This window comes from Hemitrygon akajei, chromosome 11 (assembly GCF_048418815.1).
Source record: "Hemitrygon akajei chromosome 11, sHemAka1.3, whole genome shotgun sequence".
NCBI classification, from domain to species: Eukaryota; Metazoa; Chordata; class Chondrichthyes; order Myliobatiformes; family Dasyatidae; genus Hemitrygon; species Hemitrygon akajei.
The window spans coordinates 74,102,296-74,127,711 of NC_133134.1; the positions used below are offsets into that span (position 1 = coordinate 74,102,296).

At 51.2% G+C, this 25,416-nt stretch overlaps 1 protein-coding gene across 1 annotated transcript in view; it reads left to right on the plus strand.

The window, feature by feature from the left end:
* Nucleotides 1-4,993: 4,993 nt before the first annotated feature.
* The window catches only part of LOC140735723 (thrombospondin-3-like), a 114,367-nt gene continuing 93,944 nt past the window's right edge, over nt 4,994-25,416 (plus strand). The window contains 6 exon segments of the mRNA XM_073061143.1: nt 4,994-5,141; nt 6,010-6,216; nt 13,970-14,223; nt 16,138-16,240; nt 17,606-17,812; nt 23,421-23,671. Of these exon segments, the coding sequence (XP_072917244.1) occupies nt 5,066-5,141; nt 6,010-6,216; nt 13,970-14,223; nt 16,138-16,240; nt 17,606-17,812; nt 23,421-23,671 (1,098 nt within the window). The 5' untranslated portion in view covers nt 4,994-5,065.

Sequence of the window (25,416 nt, forward strand, 5' to 3'; positions counted from 1 at the left end):
GTTCTCACCAACTGTGTGAATTTTCCTTCTCCGGGTAATATTCTGTGACTAAATTACTTGCCTCTGGAGTTACTTTACTGACTGTGACCTTATTAACAAAAGCTTTACTCTCTGTTTGTTTCGAGATTCAGTACAAGATGCAGTTTGAGAAATTGACAAGGTTTCACTCTCAAACTGTACGATAAGCCACTGTATTTATGACATGTCGTGTGATGCTGAAGAGGTTTTGTGTGATAAACTGAAAAATAACAGCTTCTCTATCCAGGTTAATGAATCAACAGATTTCACCAATAAATGTCATGTTGTAATGTTTGTAAGATTTGTAAATGATGGTGAAATAAAAAAGCAACTTTTCTTTTGCAAAGATCTGCCAGAAAGAAGCAAAGGCCAAGATATATTTAATGTTTTGATTTCATCTCTGGAAACAGAAGGTCTGTCTTGGAGGAACTTTGTTGACATCTGTGTTGCTTTGGCTTATGATTTTAAGTAATTTTACGATTCAACATTGTCAATAAATTTTCATGATGTAATTTTTTAAATTAATAGCATTAATTAAAATCATTTTACAACCTTTATTTAATTTAAATCTACCAAGCCTACCTTTAGAAGAAATAAATCCCATTTTGGCTTAAGCCAGTTATTTAACAGGAATTTATTATGTTTGCCTTATGAGGTTTTAAAAATTTATGAAAGGGAAAGAAAGATTAATTTCAAGAAAAGTACACTAAGCTTAACTACCTGTTTATTTTTCAAGAAAGGTTGGCTAAAAATTAATTCTGTACTCTAAAGAGCATTGACAATTATTTTTGGATTATTATATCTACAATTTACTGATCACATTTAACATCCTGTGAGCTATAGATATAATAATTTTTAAGCGGGGTTCTCTGAGACCTGAAAATTATTTCAAGGGTTCCTCCAAGGCAAAAAGTTTGAGAAAGGCTGTATTAGACCATATTAGACGTAGGACCAAAATCAGGCCATTCGGCCCATTGATTCTGCTCGCCATTCCATCATGGATGATTTATCCTCCCTCTCAAACTTATTCTCCTGCCTTCTCCCCGTAACTTTGATGTCCTAATTAATCAACCTCTGCTTTAAATATACTCAACACCTCAGCCTTCACAGCCATCTGTAGTAATGAATTCCACTGATTCAGCACCCTTCTCTTTTGTAACTGGGCATTCGTCTGTTCTGAGGCTGTGCCCTCTGATCCTAGACTCGGCCACTATAGAAAACATCCACTCTATCTCGGCCTTTCAGTATTGGATAGGTTTCAATGAGATCCCCCCTATTCTTCTAAATTCCAGTGAGTACAGACCCAGAGCCATCAAACATTCCTCATAAAGGGACCCAATTATATTGGTGTAAAACTGGTATGATTCTGGAAGTGTCTTTGTTCTGCATTTTTGAATAAGATCTGTCTCATTGGTCGATTCTTATTTATGAATCTGAATGGAATTTACCATGCTGGGCGCCATCTTTTTTAGCGTCTTAATCTCCGAGTTATTTTCTCTCTCTCTTTGCTCAGCAGGCCTCTATCAGTGTCCACTTCAATTTTTCTTGTTGTGAAGCAACAAGTTTTGTGCCTTGTTCCTGACTTCTGAAAGAATGTTGGCTGAAAACATCAGAATCCAACATCATTCTTCTTGAACATGCTTGACCAAGAGACAGCACCTTCTTTGGCATTGACCAGTCATAGGATTGTGTGATCTGGGAGTGAGTGCCCTGCATTTAGTCTGGGATCTAGTGATCCAAGTGTGAAAATCCTGGGTTTGATTTGGGAGTGAGTGATCCAGATTACACCAAAGACCATAGATCATAAGACATAGGAGTAGAAATAGGCCATTCAGCCCATTGTCTGCTCTGCCATTTCTTCATCGTCTCAACCCCATTCTCATGCCTTCTCCCCTTTACCTTTCATGCCCTGATTAATCAAGAATCTCTGCTTCAAATATACCTAATGACTTGACTTCCACAGGCATCTGTGACAATGAATTCCACAGATTCATCACCTGGCTAAAGAAATTCCTCCTCATCTCTGTTCTAAATGGACACCCCTCTATTCTGAGGCTGTGCCCTGTGGTCCTAGACTCTCCACTCTAGGAGTCATCTTCCCATGTCCACCCTATCTCGGCCTTTCAATATTCGATAGGTTTCAGTGAGATCTCCCCCCTCATTCTTCTAAACTCCAGTGAGTACAGGACCAGAGTCATCAAACACCACTCAGACATTAACACTTCCATTTCTGGAATCATTCTTTCGAGCCTCCTCTAGACTCTCTCCAAAGCCCGAACCTACCTTCTTAATGGGCTCCACACCCCACTAAAGCCTCAGCATCACATCCTTGCTTTTGTATCCTCGTCCACTCGAAATGAATGCTAACGTTGCATTTACTTTCCTCACCCTGCAAGCTAACCCTCTGGGATTCACAAGTCCCTTTGTATCTCTGATCTCTGAAGTTTAGAAAATAGTCTATGCCCTTATTCCTTTCAGTGCATGACCGTGCAGTTCCCTCCGTTATATTCCATCTGCCACTTCTTTGTTCAAGTTTATTGTCATCTACAGCCAAATGAAACAATGTTCCTCCGGACCACGGTGTGCCCACAGAACCTACAACCTGAGGGAAGAAGCTGTTACCCAATCTGTAAGTTCCAGTCCTGATGCTCCTGTACCTCCTTCCTGACGGCGGTGGGTCAAGGGGACTGTGGAGTGGGTGGTAGGGATCCTCAACAATGCTTCAGGCCCTTCGAGTCCAGGCAAACGTCATAAGCCCATTCTCCCAATTTGTCTAGGTCCTTCTGCAGGCTCCCTGCTTTCTCAACGCTGCCTGCCCCTCCACCTCAAACTTGACCATTAACTCCAACATCCTAATCATTGACTTATAACGTGAAAAGAAGTGGACCCAACAGTGACCCCTATGGAACGCCATTAGTCACCAGTAGCCAACCAGAAAAGGCCCCCTTTATTCCCACTTTTTGCCTCCAGCCAGTCAAAGTTCAAAGTGAATTTAGACCATATATAAGCGATAGGAACAGAATTTGGCTGACAAGTTTGCTCTGCCATTTTATCATGGCTGATCCATTTTCACCCTCAACCCCATATTCTTACCTTCTCCCTGTATCCTTTTAATCCTGACTCATCAAGAACCTATCGAACCACCTTAAATATACCCAATGACCTGGCCTCCACAGCTGCCTGTGGCAACTAATTCCATAGATTCACTACTCTCTGGCTAAAGAAATTCCTCAAATTCTCTGTTCTAAATGGACATCCCTCTGTTCTGAGCTGGCCCTAAACACCCTCAGAACAGGAAACATCCTCTCCACATCCATTCTATCAAGGCCTTTCAACATTCGATATGTTTCAATAAGATCACCCCTCATTCTTCTAAATTCTAGTGAGTACATGCCCAGAGCCATCAAATGCTCCTCAGATGATAAGCCTTTCATTCCTGGAATCATGCTCGTGAACCTCCTCTGAACCCTCTCCAATGTCAACACGTTTTCTAAGAGGCCCAAACCTACTCACGATGCTCCAAGTCAGACCTCACCAGTGCCTTATAAAGTCTCCGTATTACATCTTCGTTTTTATATTCTAGTCCTCTTAAATTGAATACTAACACTGCATTTGCCTTCCTCACCACCGACTCAACCTGCAAGTTAACCTTTTGGGGAAGTTAACTTACACAAGGACTCCCAAGACCCCTTGCATCTTACACTTTTGAATTTGCTGCACGTTTAGAAACTGGTCTATGCTTTCTGTTCCTTCTCCCAAAGTGAATGGCCACACACTTCCTGGTACTGTATTCCATCTGCCACTTCTCTACCTATTCTCCTAATCTGTCTAAGTCCTTCTGTAGACTTCCTGCTTCCTCAGCACTACCTGCCCCTCCACCTATCTTTGTATTGTTCACAAACTCGGCCACAACGCCATCAATTTCATCAGCCAAATCATTGACATACAATGTGAAAGTAGCGGTCCCAAAACCGATCCCTGTGGAACACCACTAGTCACCAGCAGCCAACCAGGAAAGGGCTCCCTTTATTCCCACTCTTTACCTCCTGCCAAACAGCCACTGCTTATCCCTGCTAGAATCTTTACTGTAATACCGGGAGCTCTCATTTTGTTAAGTAGCTTCATGTGTGGCATCTTGTCAAAGGCCTTCTGAAAATTCAAGTACACTTTGTCTATCCTGCTTGTTATTTCCTCAAAGAGTTGCAACAGATTAGTCAGGCCAGATTTTCCCTTAAGGTAACCACACTGACTTTGGCCCATTTTATCATGTGCCTCCTAGGAACCCTGAGACCTCATCCTTAATAATCGGACTCCAGCATCTTCCCAACGTCAGACCTTTCAGCCTCCCAAGCATAGTGTTAGCGACTGCACTCAGCTCTGCTCCCGGACTTCCAGTACACAGTCTCACCGCACAGTGTCTCTAGTTGTATAGCGGCTGACCCATCCTCAGCTCTATCACCCTGGCTGCCAATCCCCGACACCAGTCAAGTGTTGGTGTACTGAAGTATACCTACTTCGATAAATTTATTATCAAGTAAACCCTGAGATTCATTTTCTTGAGGGCATTCTCAAAGAATCCAAAACCCACAATAGAATCAATGAAACACCACACCTAACAACCAGTGTGGAAAAGACAACAAACTGAAAATACAAGAATAAAGCAGTGATAATACTAAATAAACAAGCAGTGAATATCGAGAACATGAGATGAAGAGTCCTTGAGAGTGAGTTGTGGGACCAGTTCAGTGATGGGGTCCCCTCTGGTTCAAGAGCCTGATGGTTGAGGGGCAATGCCCTGGTGCTGCGCTGCGGTCCTGAGGCTCCTGTACCTCCTGGAGGTGTATCGTGGATTAACTGGGTTTCGCCCCGGACCGGTCCCGGGACCCTCCTCCAGCGGGGCGGCCTCTGCTCCGGACACCGCCCCGGGCTCTGATTGACAGGGCTCCGCGCCGAGGGCGGAATCTACAAAAAAAGCGAGAGAACGGCGGGCAGAGGGGCCAGAGTCGGGGAGTGAAGCCGCTCGCTCTTGCTGTGTGACCGCCTGCCCATGGCTCCCGCTCCCCCTTTATTGCCCGTGTGTCTCCTGGCTCTCCTCGGGGTGGCGGCCGCCCGGCAATGGCAGGGTGAGTGAAGCGGGGGGCTGTGGAGAGAGGGTGGGAAAGTTTTCCTGAACTTTGGGAAAAGTTTCTACTCGAAGACGAGGGGAGTAATCCCCCCCTCCCACCCCGCGGACCCGCGATCCGCTCAGTCCCGAGAAAAGGTGGGGACTCCTCGGTACCTTTTGAACCGAGGGGGCATCACAGGCTATACCTGTGGAGGCGGCAGAGCCAGGTCAACGGGGCAAGGCTAGGAAGGCACGGGAAGTGGCGAGGGGCAAGGGGCACTGCGGGTTGGTAGCGGGTGCAGTGAGGGGTCAGACAGTTGTGGGGGTTAAGGGGCTTGACAAGTGAGAAAGGGGTATTGTAGGGGTCAAGAGGTGACGAGAGGGCATGGAGGAAGTGATAGGGTGCTGGAAGTGGCAAAGGTCAAGGGGCACGGGGTGCAGTGAGAGGGCGTGGGGTGTTGTGGGGTGTGACAAGAGGGCAAGGGAGGAGGTGAGAGGTCTTGGGGAAGTGGCAAAGGTCACGGGCAGTGGCCGTGGGAAGTGACAAAGGTCAAGGGGCACAGCATGATGGTAGAGTTCACAGAGCACAAAGGTCTGAGAGGGCACAGAAAAAGGCGAGGGTCAAGGATTACGGGGAGGCGGGGGTTGGTTTTGTGGGCATTGCCAGGGAAGCAGAGGCTGAATGGTGAGGGAGCAGGGGTCAGGATAAAATTCAGGTTCATGACCCCCGCCGGACTTGTCCCTTCAACCACTGCTGTTGAAGACGTACACCTTTTAAACGTTGCCCCCCCCCACCTCTCACACCCTCGAGGTTCCGTTTGAGATCGCCACCCCGCCTGTCTCTGACTGTTGTCTCCATCCGTTCCCCCCCCCCCCCCCCCCGGCAGTGATCGATTTCATGTCTATGCGCAACGTGATGGAGGAGGCGGCGATGGTGGAGAAGCTGGCAACGGAGATCCTGACAGTGGACGAGCTCTCTCTGCTGTTCACGTTTAACTTGCCGCCCGCACATCAAGTAAGTCTGCTGGGTTTCCACGCCAAGGACGATGGCTCCCAGTACCTGGAGGTGACAGTGATGGGAAAGACGGACAGAGGTAGGCACAGATGTACAAGGGGGTTTCCAGACTGTTGTGAAATGGTTAAAAAGGTGTAAATAGACCAACTACTGTTTAATTGAGTAACAAATTATGTACTTAACTGAAATACAGGACAAATTAGAACTACCAGTACTACCACAGCATTATAAAGCTGGGTATTAGTACTGCTTGCTGGTGGGAAATAAAGCCAAGAAACCAACTAAATACTTCACTCATTACCCTTTTCCTACTAAACGATCGCTGCAATCAGTCGACCGTAGCTTCCCCGTACCACCTGGCATTTTTGCGGTGGGAGCTGAAGTCTCGAAGGTGCAGGACGGCTGTGGCGTGGTGCGTACGGGCCAAATCGAGGCGGAGGGGTCTGGGCTGGAGAGCGGGGGATGAGCGGATGTTCGGCCATTCCTGGAGTGAAGTTGAAGGCTCTTCGATTCGGCAGAACCGAGGCGGCGGGGCCTGAGTGCGAGAAAAGACCCGAGCTTTGATTGGCTCGAAGACTGAGCCGCATTGGAAAAGTGGGGTACAGGCCGAATTGAGATGACGGGGCACCGGCCTGAGAGCATATCGAAGTGGCAGAGTCCGGGTCCGAGAGCAAGGTCTGGACGATTTTAAGCGCTGGACAGGGTGCCAGGACCAGAGGCGAGGCACGGGCCAGTTCCAGTCACTGCTCCACGAGGTTTACTTGTCTCCACGATGAATGTCAACTCGTTACCCTACGAGGTTAGCTCGTCTTTGCACCGGGCTGTGGCTGTGGCCTGCCACTGTCACACTGTGAACTCACTGCGTGCGTTTTCCTTATGTTTTCTCTGCGTGTTTGACGATCTTCTTTTGTGTTAATGGGTTCTATTGGGTCTCTTTGCTTTGTGGTTTCCTGTAAGGAGATGGATTTGTATAAAGTATACATACTTTCATAATAAATGTACTTTGACTTGACTTATTTAGTTCCTAATAGTTATTGATGGAGGAATTCACCCAGTGTACGTTGCCGTGTTCTTTTGATTGATTGTAAACGAACAAAATCAGCGCAGAATTGGACAGCCTTCAAACAGTGCTTTCAACTACTGTATCCTCAAATCTTCATCTTTATTGTCACATTCAAGATGATTGCTGATATCTTCAAATTCTTCGTAGTTTCTAACTTGTTAAAGTAGCGGAATAGTTTCATTTTTACTCCCTGCCGTTTCTGGCATGTCCAAGCCTGAATGCTTGAAACTGCAGTGAGCAAAGCTGTTCTGAATTGTCTTGCTGCTTACCTCTTGCCAACTATTGGTGACAAAAATCACTGTTTGCTCTCGGCTGGAGCGTCTGAACGGCCACACAAGTTCATGTGACTGACACTAGTTAGAAACTGTTTGGCAACAATCTCCTGTTCCAGTTAAGTGGCATAGTGTCCCAATTAACAAGAATCCGTTGTACAGGCAGTCCCCGGGTTACATACGAGTTACGTTCCTGAGTCCGTCTTTAAGTCGGATTTGTACGTACGTCGGAACAAGTACGTCCGGTATTATTTAGCATCAGGCAAACGTTTGTCTTAGTATATAGTATATATTTTACCTTTCTATGCATATAAAACACTTAAGAAACATATAAATTCTAATAATTAAACTACTGCGTTGCTTAGTAATAATTGTAGCTTTCATCGGGGCAGGGCCTTTCAAATGCTCCATTATTCTTTAAAATTGTTCCGATCGTTGACCGACTGTAGCCTAACGCTTTTCCAGTGACCGATGACGTTTCACCTCTTTCCAAACGCTTTATTATTTCCACTTTATTTTCAATCGCGATCACTTCCTGTCAATGGAACAGAGACACTGTGGGTGGTGGGTCCTGAGCTGTGCCGGCTCCCGAGGCTCGCTGGGTCCTAAGGACCACCGCACACCGTCAATGGAACAGAAACACTGTGGGTGGTGGGTCCCGTGCTCCGCCGGCTCCCGAGGCTCGCTGGGTCCTAAGGACCACCGCACACCGTCAATGGAACAGAAACACTGTGGGTGGTGGGTCCCGAGCTCCGCTGGGTCCTAAGGACCACCGCACACCGTCAATGGAACAGAAACACTGTGGGTGGTGGGTCCCGAGCTGCACCGGCTCCCGAGGCTCGCTGGGTCCTAAGGACCACCGCACACCGTCAATGGAACAGAAACACTGTGGGTGGTGGGTCCCGAGCTCCGCTGGGTCCTAAGGACCACCGCACACCGTCAATGGAACAGAAACACTGTGGTGGGTCCCGAGCTGCACTGGGTCCTAAGGACCACCGCACACCGTCAATGGAACAGAAACACTGTGGGTGGTGGGTCCCGAGCTCCGCTGGGTCCTAAGGACCACCGCACACCGTCAATGGAACAGAAACACTGTGGTGGGTCCCGAGCTGCACTGGGTCCTAAGGACCACCGCACACCGTCAATGGAACAGAAACACTGTGGGTGGCGGGTCCCGAGCTCCGCCGGCTCCCGAGGCTCGCTGGGTCCTAAGGACCACCGCACACCGTCAATGGAACAGAAACACTGTGGATGGTGGGTCCCGAGCTCCGCCGGCTCCCGAGGCTCGCTGGGTCCTAAGGACCACCGCACACCGTCAATGGAACAGAAACACTGTGGATGGTGGGTCCCGAGCTCCGCCGGCTCCCGAGGCTCGCTGGGTCCTAAGGACCACCGCACACCGTCAATGGAACAGAAACACTGTGGATGGTGGGTCCCGAGCTCCGCCGGCTCCCGAGGCTCGCTGGGTCCTAAGGACCACCGCACACCGTCAATGGAACAGAAACACTGTGGGTGGTGGGTCCCGAGCTGCACCGGCTCCCGAGGCTCGCTGGGTCCTAAGGACCACTGCACACCGTCAATGGAACAGAAATACTGTGGATGGTGGGTCCCGAGCTCCGCTGGGTCCTAAGGACCACCGCACACCGTCAATGGAACAGAAACACTGCGGGTGGTGGGTCCCGAGCTCTGCCGGCTCCCGAGGTCTGCTGGGTCCTAAGGACCACCGCACACAGTCAATGGAACAGAAACACTGCGGGTGGTGGGTCCCGAGCTCTGCCGGCTCCCGAGGTCTGCTGGGTCCTAAGGACCACCGCACACAGTCAATGGAACAGAAACACTGCGGGTGGTGGGTCCCGAGCTCTGCCGGCTCCCGAGGTCTGCTGGGTCCTAAGGACCACCGCACACAGTCAATGGAACAGAAACACTGCGGGTGGTGGGTCCCGAGCTCTGCCGGCTCCCGAGGTCTGCTGGGTCCTAAGGACCACCGCACACAGTCAATGGAACAGAAACACTGCGGGTGGTGGGTCCCGAGCTCTGCCGGCTCCCGAGGTCTGCTGGGTCCTAAGGACCACCGCACACAGTCAATGGAACAGAAACACTGCGGGTGGTGGGTCCCGATCTGTGCCTGTTCCTGAGGTCCACTGGGTCCTAAGGACCACCGCACACCGTCAATGGAACAGAAACACTGCGGGTGGTGGGTCCCGAGCTCTGCCGGCTCCCGAGCTCCGCTGGGTCCTAAGGACCACCGCACACTGTCAATGGAACAGAAACACTGCGGGTGGTGGGTCCCGAGCTGCACCGGCTCCCGAGGCTCGCTGGGTCCTAAGGACCACCGCACACCGTCAATGGAACAGAAACACTGTGGATGGTGGGTCCCGAGCTCCGCCGGCTCCTGAGCTCCGCTGGGTCCTAAGGACCACCGCACACCGTCAATGGAACAGAAACACTGTGGGTGGTGGGTCCCGAGCTCCGCCGGCTCCCGAGGCTCGCTGGGTCCTAAGGACCACCGCACACTGTCAATGGAACAGAAACACTGCGGGTGGTGGGTCCCGAGCTCCGCCGGCTCCCGAGGCTCGCTGGGTCCTAAGGACCACCGCACACTGTCAATGGAACAGAAACACTGCGGGTGGTGGGTCCCGAGCTCCGCTGGGTCTTAAGAACCACCGCATTGAGACAGGTTAAATGGGACAAGTGGGGGCTGTGCTGGGTTTGGGTATTTGAGCCTCCACAATATTCCACGTGGGAATTTAAACTGGAGGTGGTGGTGTTTTTTTTTTAAGTGGTCGAGTTGCGAGCTCAACATCAACCCGGCACAGATGGTACGGGAGTCACTGGATCGACAACAACCCGGCACGGGAGTGGTCTGTCAATGGATCGAACTCGCGAACCTCCATTCTCCAGCCTGGCGCTGATCTCACTGCGCCACCAGCCAACTGGAACGGGGGGGGGGGGGGGGGGGCGGGGTCAGGGTGAATCTTACTAAGAACAATTTAAGCCAAATACAAAGTTAAACACTCAACACAGTGTCAACGGCAACAACTTAAAATGGCGGACGGCTTTCTCTTTCCTCTGTTCGTAAGTAAGAGTTGTCCGTAAGTCGGACATTCGTAAATCGGGGACTGCCTGTACTACCTTAGTATCTCGGGTTAATTGGGGCAACCTTTAAAAAAACAAAACTAATTGAGAAACTAGCTGGGATACCCTTCACTTATTTGGGACACCATGCCGCTTAATTGGGACAGGAGATTGTTGCCAAACAGTTCAGTCACGTGTCTTTGTGTGGCTATTTAGATAGCGTCATTTACGATGTATTCAAAAGGCAGTGATGTTTGTCACTGATAGTTGGCAAGAGATAAGTAGCAAGACAATTCAGAACAGTTTTACTCACTGGGGTTTCAAGCATTCAGGCTTGGAGATGCCAGAAACAGCTGGGAGTGAAAGTGAAACAATTCCACTCCTTTGACAAGTTAGAAATGACAGAGAATTTGAAGGTATCGACAATCACCTTGAATGTTACAATGAAAATAAAGATTCATGTTCTTTCAGGCATTTACAGGGAAACAAAGAAGTGTAATAGAATTTACAAAAAAACCTCTGCAGAAACAAAGACGGAGAAGTAACCAATGTGCAAAAGAAGACAAATATAAAACAAATACTGAGAGCATGAGTTGTAAAGAGTCTTTGGAAACGAGTTGTGAGTGTGGTTGTAACATTGGTTCAGAAAGAATTAATTGTTACACAGAGAAAGTGCAGTGCAAGTGGACATTAAGGTGCAAGGATCACGGCGAGTTAGATCGAGAGCGAAAACAATCGAACTGTACCCAGCCAGACATCCTCTCTTCTCCTACCGACAGAAAATGTAGAATTCTGAAAACATGTTCTGCCAGGCTTAAGGTCATCTTGTATCCCGCTGTTATCAGGTTCTCGAACGAACCTCTCATACGCTGGAAGGTGAGCGCCAGATTCTGACCGTTCCACTTTGTCCACCTGCACCCCACTTCCTCTGTAATTGTAACACTACACACAGTGAATATGCTTTCGTGGCCGCCTGCTGCTGTAGCCCAAACACTTTGAGGTTTGATATGCTCTTTTACATGCCACTGTTGTAACGTGTGGCTATATGAATTACCGTCACCTTGAACCTGTCTGGCCATTCTCCAATGACCTCTCTCATTGGCAAGGCATTTTCGCCCGTAGAACTGCCGCTCACTGGATGTTTTTTGTTCTTCACACCACTCTCTGTAAACTCTAGAGATGTTGTGCGTGAAAATCCCAGGAGATCAGCAGTTTCTGAGATACTCAAACCACCCCATCTGGCACCAACAATCATCCCACAGTCAAAGTCACGGAGATCACATTTGTTCCCCATCCTGATGTTTGGTCTGAACAACAGCTGAACCTCTTGACTGTGTCTGTATGTTTTTATGAACTGAGTTGCTGCCACGTGATTGGCTGATCAGATATTTGTATTATCGATCTGGTGCACTTGATAAAATGGCCCCTGAGTGTAGACTCTGCACTTCCTTTCTCTACTACCCCGGTGTACTTGTGTACGGAAAGCTCTGTATGGATGGCACACAGACAAAGGTTTGTACTGTGTTGTGGTACACATAACAAACAGAAACAATTTTCCCAGTTCAGAGCCCAATCACAGGCAGATAGTAACTTATTAATTTTCATACAGGCAATACTGTTCAAATTCTTTTATGATGGGGTAAAGTGCAAACAGGAAAATAACCAGAAAAAGTGAAAATAAAAGGCAAAAAGATGTTTGTTAAAAGCAAGGTTAAATATGTTTTGAGCTGGTGTTTACTGAGTCTGCGTCCCTTATAATTTTAGGTATTGAATTCCACAGTTTAGGAGTGTAGTTCAAAAGAGCTGACCTGCCAATTATCTTTTGAGGGAGTTTGTTTAAATTTGAGAGACCAACAGGAGGAGACCTGAGAGCTTGTGCAGGATTGGCATGGACTAGATGGGCCAAAGGGCCTGTTTCTGTGCTGTACTTTTCTACGACTATTATAAAACAAAAGCGATGCTGTGATGTACTCCAGTCCCAGACCAGTGAGAGCTTTAAAGACAAGAAAGAGAACTTCCCAATTAATTCTACAAGATACAGGAGGCCAGTGCAGATGGGAGTGGTAAACTCCCGCATCCTGGTTCACTCTCGCTGCTCTGGATATCCTGACCAGGGTCAGCCTCGTGCAGGGTTGGTTTACAATGTCCCGTTGCTATTCCAGAACTCATGTTGGGAATTCCTGGTGGGATGGGGTGGGGAGGAGAAGTTATGAAAGTTGTGGGGGAGGTGGGAAGGGGCGGTGGGTGAGGAGGTGGGAAGGGGCGGAGCTCCTCGGGAAGTTTGGATGAGGTGAGAAGTTTGGTGGGTGTGTTGGGAGCAGGAGTGAGGGGGATAGGAAGAGGGCGAGATGGTGGTTGGTTTAATATTGTCACGTACGGAGGTGCGGAGAAAAGTTTTGTTTGCACGGCACCCAGAACGATCGTATAATTACATTGAGGTCGTATGGGGCTGCCTGGGTGCTAGTGTGGCAGTTAGAGTGACCCAGTTACAGCTTGGGGATGGGGCACTCTGGGGTTGAGAGGTCAAATCCAATTGGCGTCTGTAAGGAGTTTGTACGTTCTCCCCGTGACCGCCTGTGTTTTCTCTGGAAGCTCCTGTTTCCTCCCCCCGTACCGGCCAGTGGGTTAACTGGTTACTGTGAATTGTCCCGTGATTAGGCTGGGGTGAAACGTACGGGTTGCTGGGCGGTGAGGCTCGTTGGACTGAACGGGCCTGTTCCGCGCTGTATCGCTAAATCAATAAATAACGTGCAAAGGAAAAGCGACAACAGAACGCAGAATAAATCGTTACCGTCACAGTGCGGGTAGACAATTAGATGAGGTAGATTGAGAGAGCAAGGGTTCATCTTATTGCACAAGAGGTCTGATAACAGCGGGGGAGAAACTGTCTTTGAACCTGGTGGTACGTGCTCTCAGATTTGTATCTTCTGTCAGAGGGGAGCAGCGATAAAATCCGTGGTTGCAGGGGGCTTTGATTATGTTGGCTACAGACCATACTGCTCAGGGACTTTGGTGACTGAATGTCTTTCGTGTGTGCTGTGTGCTGTTGGCACTGCGCTTTGCACCTTGGCCCCAGAGGAATGCCGTCTCCTTTGGCCATATCCGTGTGTGCGGTTGAATGACAAGTAAATTTGGATTTGTACTTTCTCAATGGAGCGGGAAGTGTGGACAGTCAATAAGGGACACCTGATTTGCGTGCTGGACTGGGCTGGGTTTTCATCTCTCTTCTGTTCCTTCCAGCTGTGTGCCTGCTAGGCTGTGAATACTCCCAGTCAGGATTCTTTCTATGGAGCTTTTATTGGTGAGGGCCAATGGGAACGTGCTGACCTTCCTAAGTTGGAAGCAATGTGGGAAGGGCAAAGCTGGTTAGGAGGACGCTTGGTAAAGAGGAGCGAGAAGCACTAATTGTCACGTTCTCCCAGTGCTCGTCCAGTACCTGAGGGAAGACGGGAGGACCCAGTCCGTGAGCCTACGGAACGCAGAGCTGGCCGATGGGAAGACCCACTCCGTCATCCTGAGGTTCACGGGGGTGCAGAGCGGCCGGATCTCTGTGGAGCTGCACGTCGACTGCCGACAGGTGGACTCCAGCTTGGACCTGCCGGCCATGGACACGATTCCCCCTGAGACGGCCGACATGGTCCAGGTGCGAGTGGACGAGGCGTTCGAACAGCTCCAGGTGAGGTCGGTCTCTGTCTCTGGGGAGGAAGGTAGATATTACTCGCTGCTTTAAGCAGAAATGCGTACTCTTGCATCATGACCTTCCATCTCTCGTGTTGGTGCCAAACACCAGCTTCCCCTCCCTGTCAACCTGAAGGTTTGCTACACTCGAAGTTCAAGGTAAACTTATTATCAAACTACACAATGTCTCCGTTCCGGCCCAACGAGCCACACTGCCCAGTGTCCCACCGATTTAACCCTAGTCTAATCACAGGACAATTTGCAATGACCAGTTAACCTACTGACCAACAATTTGGTCTGCGGGAGGAAACCGGAGGAAACCCACGCGTTTCACGGGGGGGTGGGGAACGTACAAGCTCCTTAAAGGTGGCACCAGAATTGAACCCCAAATTCTTGAACACCCCGAGCCGTAGTAACGCCACACCAGCCGCTGGACTCCCATCGTAGGGTCCTTGAAAGTGCGTGGAATCAGTGCAGGCTTGAGATGAGCGAGGTTATCCACACCGGTTCAGGAGTCTGATAGCTGAAGGGTGGTAACGGCTGTGAGCCACAAGCAAGTTTAATCTGCCTGCAGTATTAATGCACGTAGGTTCCCAAAGCTTCTGTGCTCTCCATTGGACTGAATGCCTGCCATGGGCACTGGGAATAAACTGGATATTCCGCCTTTGCAGCCAGGTCTAGAGCGTGGAGCTCCTCCTCCAGCCATCCTGGAGGTAGCAGCTTCCCCACAGGGGCTGCAGCCGCCCATGTCCACCAGCTGCTAAAGGAGGCCAGGCGTCTCCAACAGCAGCATCCCGCAGAGTTCAAAAGTAAAAGGCCTGCTATTTCTCACGGTGTTGGAGTCTTGACATGTGGGCCTTCCCAGATTGGACTCGGGAACTCGGGCCTGCCCGGAGGGGCGGTCAGCGTTTAACCACTCACCCTATTTTCCACCCGACCTCCCTGCTGAGAAACCACAAACTGCGGGTGCTGGAAATCCAGAGCAGCATGCAAAAATCATCCGAGTACCTTCCGAAGAGTCCAAAACCTTCCCGGGATGGGGGTGACTAGAACTGCACACGGTAACTCCAAATGTGCCCTAACCAAAGCGTTTTGTATTCTGCAGCATGACCTACTCTTGCACACAGCACCACGACCGCGTAGGGCAAGTATGCCGTGCATACCAAGAAGCTGACAGTTTTCCATGCTGTGGGAATCCAGGCATGCGAAGAATGTGGCAGGAGCACAGCTCCCTGTCCCCTGGCTGACTCACACTGTCAGAGCTCGGGAACCAGGATTCCCTGGGAATCCGCAAGCTGTGCGTCCCTGGATCAAAGTTCAAAGTAAATGTGGGCACCGTGGTTAACGCGATGCTCTTGTGTCTCGGAGCGTTCCGGAGTTCGCGGTTAGGTTCCGGTACCATCTGTAAGGAGCCTGCGCACGTCCTCCCCGTGGAAGGTGTGCGGTTTCCCCGGGCGCCCTGGTATTCCCCCCCCCCCCCCCCCACACTCACACACACAGTTCAAAGGTGTCCCGGGTAGGTTAACCAGTCGTTGTAAAGTGTCCCGTGATTAGGTTAGGGTTAATCGGGGTTGTGAGGTTGATGGAAGGGTTAACTCTGGGCTGCGTCCTTAAATAAATAGATTTATTATTGAAGTACAAGTACGTCACAATATGCTACCCCGAGGTTGATTTTCTTGCATGCATTCATCGTGGATACAAAGACTTACAAACAGAAAAAATGAAAATCTACGCACAAAGATAGACCAAAAGCCAATGTGCAAAAGAAGACAAAATGCACAAATACTTTAAAAAAAAAACCCCAGGTAATAATGATTACTGAGAATATGAGTCGTAGCCTGCAGTCGCTGACCCGCACAATGTGTCCGATGGGGTTGTGGCTCTTACTGACCGGTGTCTTGCCTCTCTTCAGGGCTCTCTGGAGGAGTTGAAGGTGGTCCTCGGAGGGACACTGGGCCAGGTCGGAGCACTGCAGGGTTGCCCGCTTCAGGGGGACATCACATCAAAGAGTAAGGGTATGGATTTAAGAAGCAGCTTTGTGGCCCGCTGATCTATCACCCCGTGTATGTCAAATCCATGAGCACCATTTCTTCCCTGACCCTCCTCGTTCTCAAGAGTCAGTCAATATTGCCGCCCGGATCAGAGAGCTAGAGCTTTTCTCTTTGGAGCGAAGGGGGATGAGAGGCGACTTGATAGAGGTGTACAAGGTGAAGGATAGCCAGAGGCTTTTGCCCAATACAAGGGGCATAACTTTAAGCTGATTGGAGGACAATATAGGGAGGTTATTTTTACAGAGGGAGTGGTGGGTGTGTGGGGTGATACATTAGGGACATTTAAAAGACTTAGAAAAGTGGAGGGTCATGTGGGAGGGAAGAGTTAGACTGATCTTCGAATGGGTTCAAAGGTCAGCACAGCATCGTGGGCGTGCAGGTGCTGTACTGTCGTAAAGTCTCCTGCGGAATGAGCCCCTTTAAGCTGGCCGGTAGTGGGGTCAGCACTGGACTTCGAGGCAAATGGTCGCTGGCTTTCTTTCATCCCTACGTTCCATAAACATCCCTAACGTATCTGCCTCTACTGCTGCCCCTGACCCCTGGCAGCTGGAGCTGAGCTATGCTTGCTCCATCGACCCTGTTGTACTGGATCCACTTTGGGCAGTCTCTGCTTTTGATGGGCTGAATGGCCTAATTCTGCTGCTCTGTCTTGTACTCTGTTTGAATGCTACACCCTTCCACGCTTAGTCGTCGAGGACGACAGCTCAGAAACAGGCCCTGTGGCCCCTGGTGTGTTTCACCTTAACCTACGACGCCTAGTTCTAGACTCGCCCAACCCCAGTGGAAAAGCCTGCTTGCAATTGCCCCATTGAAACCCCTCACGGTTTTGTATACATAACCCTGTCTGTGACTTACTTAAGCCCGTCACCCCCGCGGAGGCACAGGCCGCCGTCAGAGCTCGCAAGAGTGCTCTGTCCTGGGCTGCTAGAAGGTTGATCGGCCCTGCGACTTCCACGATCACCACGCAACCTCATTCCTCTTCCAGACGAAGGTCCTTTCTCTGCCAGAGTTTCTGCAGCTCTGGGGTTTTACGGGATGCGGTTGTTAGCCCCATATCCAACCCCCCCCCCCCCCCTTTCTCAGCCGGGCTTGGGGTCATCCCTAGTGGAGTTACCATTTGATCAAGACCATGTCCAACCACCCCTCCTTTCTCAGCCGGGCATGGGGCTACCCATGGCGGAGTTAACCCTATCTATACTCCTCATCATTTCTCAGCTGTATCTTTGCCCCTCATGACCTTGCACACAGAGTAGTTGTAGTAGATCACTTGTTAAGATCTTGTTTCTGATCCTCAGCTTCTGACCATCACTTCCGTCTCTCTCCCGACAGTCATTGATTTCGTAGCCATGCGCCAGCTGGGGCGAGAGGCATCGGCGCTCGAGGAGCTGGCCGCAGCGATCGCCTCAGTGAGCGAGCTCTCGCTGCTGTCGGTGTTCAGCCTCCCGCCTGGTCAGAGTGGCGTCCTGCTGGGCATCTACGACAAGAGCAACAGCTCGCGATACCTGGAGGTGTCCGTGAAGGGAAAGGTGAACAGAGGTAGGGGTCAGGTAACTGTTCCGTCAAGAGGGGGGTGGGGGAGGTTCTCAGCCCGATTGGTAGTTGGTGACCTGCTGTGGTCCTTGTTGCCTAGATTGTTGCTCTCTCAGATCTCATCTCAGGGTATGAGGCCCTTTGTTGGTCGGATATGGTGTCTGAACAGTCTATGTGATATAAAGTCAGGCCAGTACGATACGGAGAGCAAGCTGCTGCCCACCCAGCAGGCTCCCTCATCCAAGCAGCTGATGAATCCAGAGGAATGGTAGAGACGGATTCAGTTTGGCACCAGTCAGCGTTGAACTTGACGTAGGACGGCCTTAGGGACTCCAGCTCCGGATGTTTCCCTCGGGGTTTCCCCCCGGACCCTTCCTCATGAGTGGGTGTAGCACAAGGCAGCGGAGGTTTGAGATCAGAGTTTTCCTTCTCCGAACGAGCTGCCGACCACGGCCGACGAGCCCCATGTACGCAAGCGAATAAATGGCATGAAAGCTCGCTTTTTGCAGCAACACGGTACATAACAAAGATAAATTAATGCAAACTTAAATGAACGTAAATTAAACATAACTTAGACGTGCACAAAATAGATAACAAATATAGCATCTTTACAACAAACTAATTGGAACCTGTATGTCTTTGGAATGAGGGAGGAACAGGGGCACCTGGGGGGAAATCCACACAGTCATGGGGAGAACGTACAAACCCCTTTCAGATGGTGGCAGATTGCTGGTGCTGTAATACCATTGCAGTAGCTATTGTGCTCCCATGGAGAGGGAGTGAAGGGGGAGAGAGACTCTTGGGATTTCTCGTTGGTTCGAGGACCTGATGGCAGTGGGGTGGCTGGTTCTTGGAGGCCCTACCTGAGGGCCTCATCGAGAAGAGGGCACAGCCCAGACGCTGGGGGTCCCTGATGATGGATGTCGCCTTCCTGGGGACCTAAGTGTCCCTCGATGATGGGGGGCACTGTACCCAGGATGGAACTGGCTGGGTCCCACCCCTCTTGTGTTCCTGTATATTGGAGTTTGCATACGAGAGCGTGACCGGGGATATAACACGGGGTATATTGCCTAGTACGATATATCTGACTGGGGATATTTCGGGTGGAGGATGATTGGTTCCTGATTAACTAGCATATCAAAGGTTACGGGGGGAAAGGGAGGAGAGTGGGGATGGGGGTAATTAAATCAGCCACAATCGAATGGTGATGGGCTGATTGGACTGATTCTGCTCCTGTGTCTAACGGGATGCAGCCAGTCAGAATACTTTCCACTGTACATCGGCAGAAGTTTCTCCAAGTCTTTGATGGTGTGCTGAATCTCGTTAAACTAGTAAGAAAGCAGGGAGGCTGGCATGCCTTCTCCGTCTCTGTGCTGGGCCCCCAAGGTGCTGAGACAAAGGAAGATGCCCACCCGTCTATCGCAGAACCTTCTGAGAGGACCAGTCCCCGTGATCCAGAAGGGCAGGTGGGGCACAGGGTGGTGAGTTGGACGGAGAGGATGACAGTGGTGGTGGGCACAGGGTGAGTTGGATGGAGTGGACAGTGGTGGTGGGCACAGGGTGAGTTGGATGGAGTGGACAGTGTAGTGGGCACAGGGTGAGTTGGATGGAGTGGACAGTGGTGGTGGGCACAGGGTGAGTTGGATGGAGTGGACAGTGGTGGTGGGCACAGGGTGAGTTGGATGGAGTGGACAGTGGTGGTGGGCACAGGGTGAGTTGGATGGAGTGGACAGTGGTGGTGGGCACAGGGTGAGTTGGATGGAGTGGACAGTGGTGGTGGGCACAGGGTGAGTTGGATGGAGTGGACAATGGTGGTGGGCACAGGGTGAGTTGGATGGAGAGGATGACAGTGTAGTGGGCACAGGGTGAGTTGGATGGAGTGGACAGTGTAGTGGGCACAGGGTGAGTTGGATGGAGTGGACAGTGTAGTGGGCACAGGGTGAGTTGGATGGAGTGGACAGTGGTGGTGGGCACAGGGTGAGTTGGATGGAATGGACAGTGGTGGTGGGCACAGGGTGAGTTGGATGGAGTGGACAGTGGTGGTGGGCACAGGGTGAGTTGGATGGAGTGGACAGTGGTGGTGGGCACAGGGTGAGTTGGATGGAGTGGACAGTGGTGGTGGGCACAGGGTGAGTTGGATGGAGTGGACAGTGGTGGTGGGCACAGGGTGAGTTGGATGGAGTGGACAGTGGTGGTGGGCACAGGGTGAGTTGGATGGAGTGGACAATGGTGGTGGGCACAGGGTGAGTTGGATGGAGTGGACAATGGTGGTGGGCACAGGGTGAGTTGGATGGAGTGGACAATGGTGGTGGGCACAGGGTGAGTTGGATGGAGTGGACAATGGTGGTGGGCACAGGGTGAGTTGGATGGAGTGGACAGTGGTGGTGAGTACAGGGTGAGTTGGATGGAGTGGACAGTGGTGGTGGGCACAGGGTGAGTTGGATGGAGTGGACAGTGGTGGTGGGCACAGGGTGAGTTGGATGGAGTGGACGGTGGTGGTGGGTACAGGGTGAATTGGATGGAGTGGACGGTGGTGGTGGGCACAGGGTGAGTTGGATGGAGTGGACTGTGGTGGTGGGCACAGGGTGAGTTGGATGGAGTGGACAGTGGTGGTGGGCACAGGGTGAGTTGGATGGAGTGGACAATGGTGGTGGGCACAGGGTGAGTTGGATGGAGTGGACAATGGTGGTGGGCACAGGGTGAGTTGGATGGAGTGGACAGTGGTGGTGGGCACAGGGTGAGTTGGATGGAGTGGACAGTGGTGGTGGGCACAGGGTGAGTTGGATGGAGTGGACAGTGGTGGTGGGCACAGGGTGAGTTGGATGGAGTGGACAGTGGTGGTGAGTACAGGGTGAGTTGGATGGAGTGGACAGTGTAGTGGGCACAGGGTGAGTTGGATGGAGTGGACAGTGGTGGTGGGCACAGGGTGAGTTGGATGGAGTGGACAGTGGTGGTGGGCACAGGGTGAGTTGGATGGAGTGGACAGTGGTGGTGGGCACAGGGTGAGTTGGATGGAGTGGACAGTGGTGGTGGGCACAGGGTGAGTTGGATGGAGTGGACAGTGGTGGTGGGCACAGGGTGAGTTGGATGGAGTGGACAGTGGTGGTGGGCACAGGGTGAGTTGGATGGAGTGGACAGTGGTGGTGGGCACAGGGTGAGTTGGATGGAGTGGACAGTGGTGGTGGGCACAGGGTGAGTTGGATGGAGTGGACAGTGTAGTGGGCACAGGGTGAGTTGGATGGAGTGGACAGTGGTGGTGGGCACAGGGTGAGTTGGATGGAGTGGACAGTGGTGGTGGGCACAGGGTGAGTTGGATGGAGTGGACAGTGGTGGTGGGCACAGGGTGAGTTGGATGGAGTGGACAATGGTGGTGGGCACAGGGTGAGTTGGATGGAGTGGACAATGGTGGTGGGCACAGGGTGAGTTGGATGGAGTGGACAATGGTGGTGGGCACAGGGTGAGTTGGATGGAGTGGACAGTGGTGGTGAGTACAGGGTGAGTTGGATGGAGTGGACAATGGTGGTGGGTACAGGGTGAATTGGATGGAGTGGACAATGGTGGTGGGCACAGGGTGAGTTGGATGGAGTGGACAATGGTGGTGGGTACAGGGTGAATTGGATGGAGTGGACAGTGGTGGTGGGCACAGGGTGAGTTGGATGGAGTGGACAGTGGTGGTGAGTACAGGGTGAGTTGGATGGAGTGGACAGTGGTGGTGGGCACAGGGTGAGTTGGATGGAGTGGACAGTGGTGGTGAGTACAGGGTGAGTTGGATGGAGTGGACAGTGGTGGTGGGCACAGGGTGAGTTGGATGGAGTGGACAATGGCATAGTGGGTACAGGGTGAGTTGGATGGAGTGGACAATGGCATAGTGGGCACAGGGTGAGTTGGATGGAGTGGACAGTGGTGGTGGGCACAGGGTGAGTTGGATGGAGTGGACAATGGCATAGTGGGCACAGGGTGAGTTGGATGGAGTGGACAGTGGTGGTGGGCACAGGGTGAGTTGGATGGAGTGGACAGTGGTGGTGGGCACAGGGTGAGTTGGATGGAGTGGACAATGGCATAGTGGGTACAGGGTGAGTTGGATGGAGTGGACAATGGCATAGTGGGCACAGGGTGAGTTGGATGGAGTGGACAGTGGTGGTGGGCACAGGGTGAGTTGGATGGAGTGGACAGTGGTGGTGAGTACAGGGTGAGTTGGATGGAGTGGACAGTGTAGTGGGCACAGGGTGAGTTGGATGGAGTGGACAGTGGTGGTGGGCACAGGGTGAGTTGGATGGAGTGGACAGTGTAGTGGGCACAGGGTGAGTTGGATGGAGTGGACAGTGGTGGTGGGCACAGGGTGAGTTGGATGGAGTGGACAATGGCATAGTGGGTACAGGGTGAGTTGGATGGAGTGGACAATGGTGGTGAGTACAGGGTGAGTTGGATGGAGTGGACAGTGGTGGTGGGCACAGGGTGAGTTGGATGGAGTGGACAATGGCATAGTGGGTACAGGGTGAGTTGGATGGAGTGGACAGTGGTGGTGAGTACAGGGTGAGTTGGATGGAGTGGACAATGGTGGTGGGCACAGGGTGAGTTGGATGGAGTGGACAATGGTGGTGGGTACAGGGTGAGTTGGATGGAGTGGACAGTGGTGGTGGGTACAGGGTGAGTTGGACGGAGTGGATAGCGGTGTAGGGGGTGTGCCAAGGATTGGTCAGTTGGTTCATTATTGTCACCTGTAGAGTGAAAAACTTAGTTCTGCAAATCACCCAAACAGATGATTTCATCGCATCAGTGCATGGAGATTGCACGAGGGAGAAGCAATAACAGGATGCGGAATGAAGTGTCACAGCATTACAAGGATGTGATGCTGAGGCTCTGTAAGGCATTAGCCCGACTGCAAGTGGAGTTTTGTGAGCGGTCTTGGGGCCCCTGTCTAAGAAAAGATGCGATGCCTTGGAGAGGGTCCAGAGGAGGTTCACAACAATGATCCTGGGAATGAAAGGGTTAACGTATGAGGAGCATTTGATGTTTCTGGGCCTGTACTCACTGGAATTTAGAAGAATGAAGGGGGATCTCACTGGAACATATCAAATATTGAGAGGCCTAAACAGAGTGGCTGTGGAGCGGATGTTTCCTACAGAGGGAGAGTCTAGGACCAGAGGGCGCAGCTTCAGAAGAGAGAGGAACATCCATTTAGAACAGAGATGAGGGGGAAATTCTTTAGCCAGGGAGTGGCGAATCTATGGAGGCCAAGTCGTTGGGTGTATTTAAAGCAGAGGTCGATATGCTCCTGAATAGTAAGGGCATCGAAGGGGCGAAGGCAGGAGAATGGGGTAAATAAATCGGTTATAATCAAATGGCGGAGCAGACCTGATGGGCTGAAAGGCCTAATTCTGCTCCTGTGACTTATGGTCTCGTTGCAGAGGAAGTGTAGTGCAGGCAGAAGATAGGATATAAGGAGCATGAGGAGGTAGATAGTGAAGGCAAGAGGCCTGATCAATAGTCTTACCACAGGGAGATCGAAGCTGTTCTTGAGCCTGGTGCCATGTGTATGGTGTATCTGGCGGTAAAGGCACGGTGGAGAGGCCCACAGAGCGACCAACGGACAGTAACGGTCATTTTCTCTCAGTTCTCCTCCGCTACCTGAGGGAGGATGGGAAGATCCAGTCCGTGAGCATGCAGAACGCAGTTCTCGCCGACGGGAAGTCCCACTCCGTCGTCCTGTGGTTCAGCGGGCTGCAGCAGGGCCAGCTCGCTCTGGAACTCTACGTCGACTGTCGAAGGGCAGACTCCAGCGTGGGCCTTCCGGCTATGGCCTCCATCCCCCCCAAGGCGGCCCAGACGATCACCAGGACCAGTAAGATATTCACGCATCCACAGGTGGGTTTGGGATCTGTTAAAGTTTTTATTTCGATCGCATGCCTTTGAGCCCAGTGAGGCCGCTCTGCCCAATTACCGGCCTTTGAGCGATTAGCCTACCAACCGGTACGTCTTTGGACTGTGCGAGGAAACCCACACAGTAACGGGGAGACCGTACAAATTCCCTACAGATAGCGGTGCAGTAATAGTGTTACGTTACTCTGCAGCCCGGTAGTGTAGCAGTTACCATAACAGCAGGGCATTCCCTCATCATGTGGGGAGAATCGCGGATGTCTCCCTCTTGCTGCAAGAAGGAGGTGGCGTTGGACTGCTCCAACACAGGTAGGGGAGCCGTTAGCGTGAGAGGGAAACGGTAATCTTCCCGTGACGGTGTGGGTTTCCCCTCCCAGTCCAAAGACGTACTGGTTAGTAGGTTAATTGTAAACTGTCCTGTGGTTAGGCTAGGGTTAAATCACGGGTTGCTGGGCACTGCCTGTAACGTGCTTTATCTCAATAAATTAAAAAATGCGGGGTTGAGGATTCAGACTCCACGTGGGGAATGGGAGAGGTCAGAGGTCAAGGTTGAACCCAGGTCACAAGGCAGCAGCTGCCCTACCTGCCACGTCATGGGCCGCCCTGTATCGACGGGGAAATCTATGAACCATTCCTATGATATTTCCCCCAGACCCTGGATTGAAATCCCACAAAAATACAACGTGTGACCCTCTGCTCTGCGTGTTTAAGAAAACAATGCCCTCATCCACTGATTTATTTATTGATTGGGACACAGGCCCTTTGAATTGCGCCGCCCGGCATCCCATGATTTAACCTGAGCCTAATCACGGGACAATTTACAACGACCGATTCACCTACTAACACTTTTAGACTGTGGGAGGAAACCCACGCGGTCACGGCAAGCTCCCCGCAGGCAGCGCCGGAGTGGAATTCCGAACCTCGAGCTGGAATCGCGTCGCACTAACTGCCGTGCTACCGTGAAGCCGTAGTGGTTAGCGCAACGCTGTTCACAGCTCGAGGCGTTCTTGAGAGGCATCTAAGGCTGAGGTCTGTTACCCACCCTTGCGAGCAGGGGCCCGACCCCCAGAATAATGAAAATTAGTATCCCTGCTCTAAAGAGTCTTCCCCTCGCATTCTGACCGAACCACCTGACCTTACAAACTCGGTGGGGGGGGGGGAAGGGGCCCCCCGGAGAACAGCCTGACTTATCCCTCAGCCCCTGGTCCCCAGCAAAGTCAAAGTCAAGTTTAATATCATCTGCACCAGTCCCTGTTCTGCACAGTTGCAATGAAAAACGTACTAGCAGCAGCCTGACAGGCTCAGAGCATCAGGTACACACCATTCACAAAGACAAGGTAGATTAAACACAAACTATAGACAACTCGCACCAAAAAAAGGACAGAATTAGAACAAAAAATACTTAATTTCAGAGCAAAGTGACCATAAGACATAGCAGAATTAGGCCGTTCGGCCCATTTGATCTGCTCCGCCATTCCATCGTGGCTGATCCATTTTCCCTCTCAATTCCCACTCCCCTGCCTCCTCTCCATAACTTCTGCTGTCGTAACTAATCAAATAATTTATCGGCCTCTGCTTTAAATGTACCCGATGACTGGCCTCCACAGCCAGCTCTGACAATGAATTCCACAGATTCACCACCCTCTGGATAAAGAAGTTCCTTCTCACCTCCGTTCTAAATGGACGTCCCTCTATTGTGCCCTCTGGTCCTAGGCTCTCCCACATCCACTCTA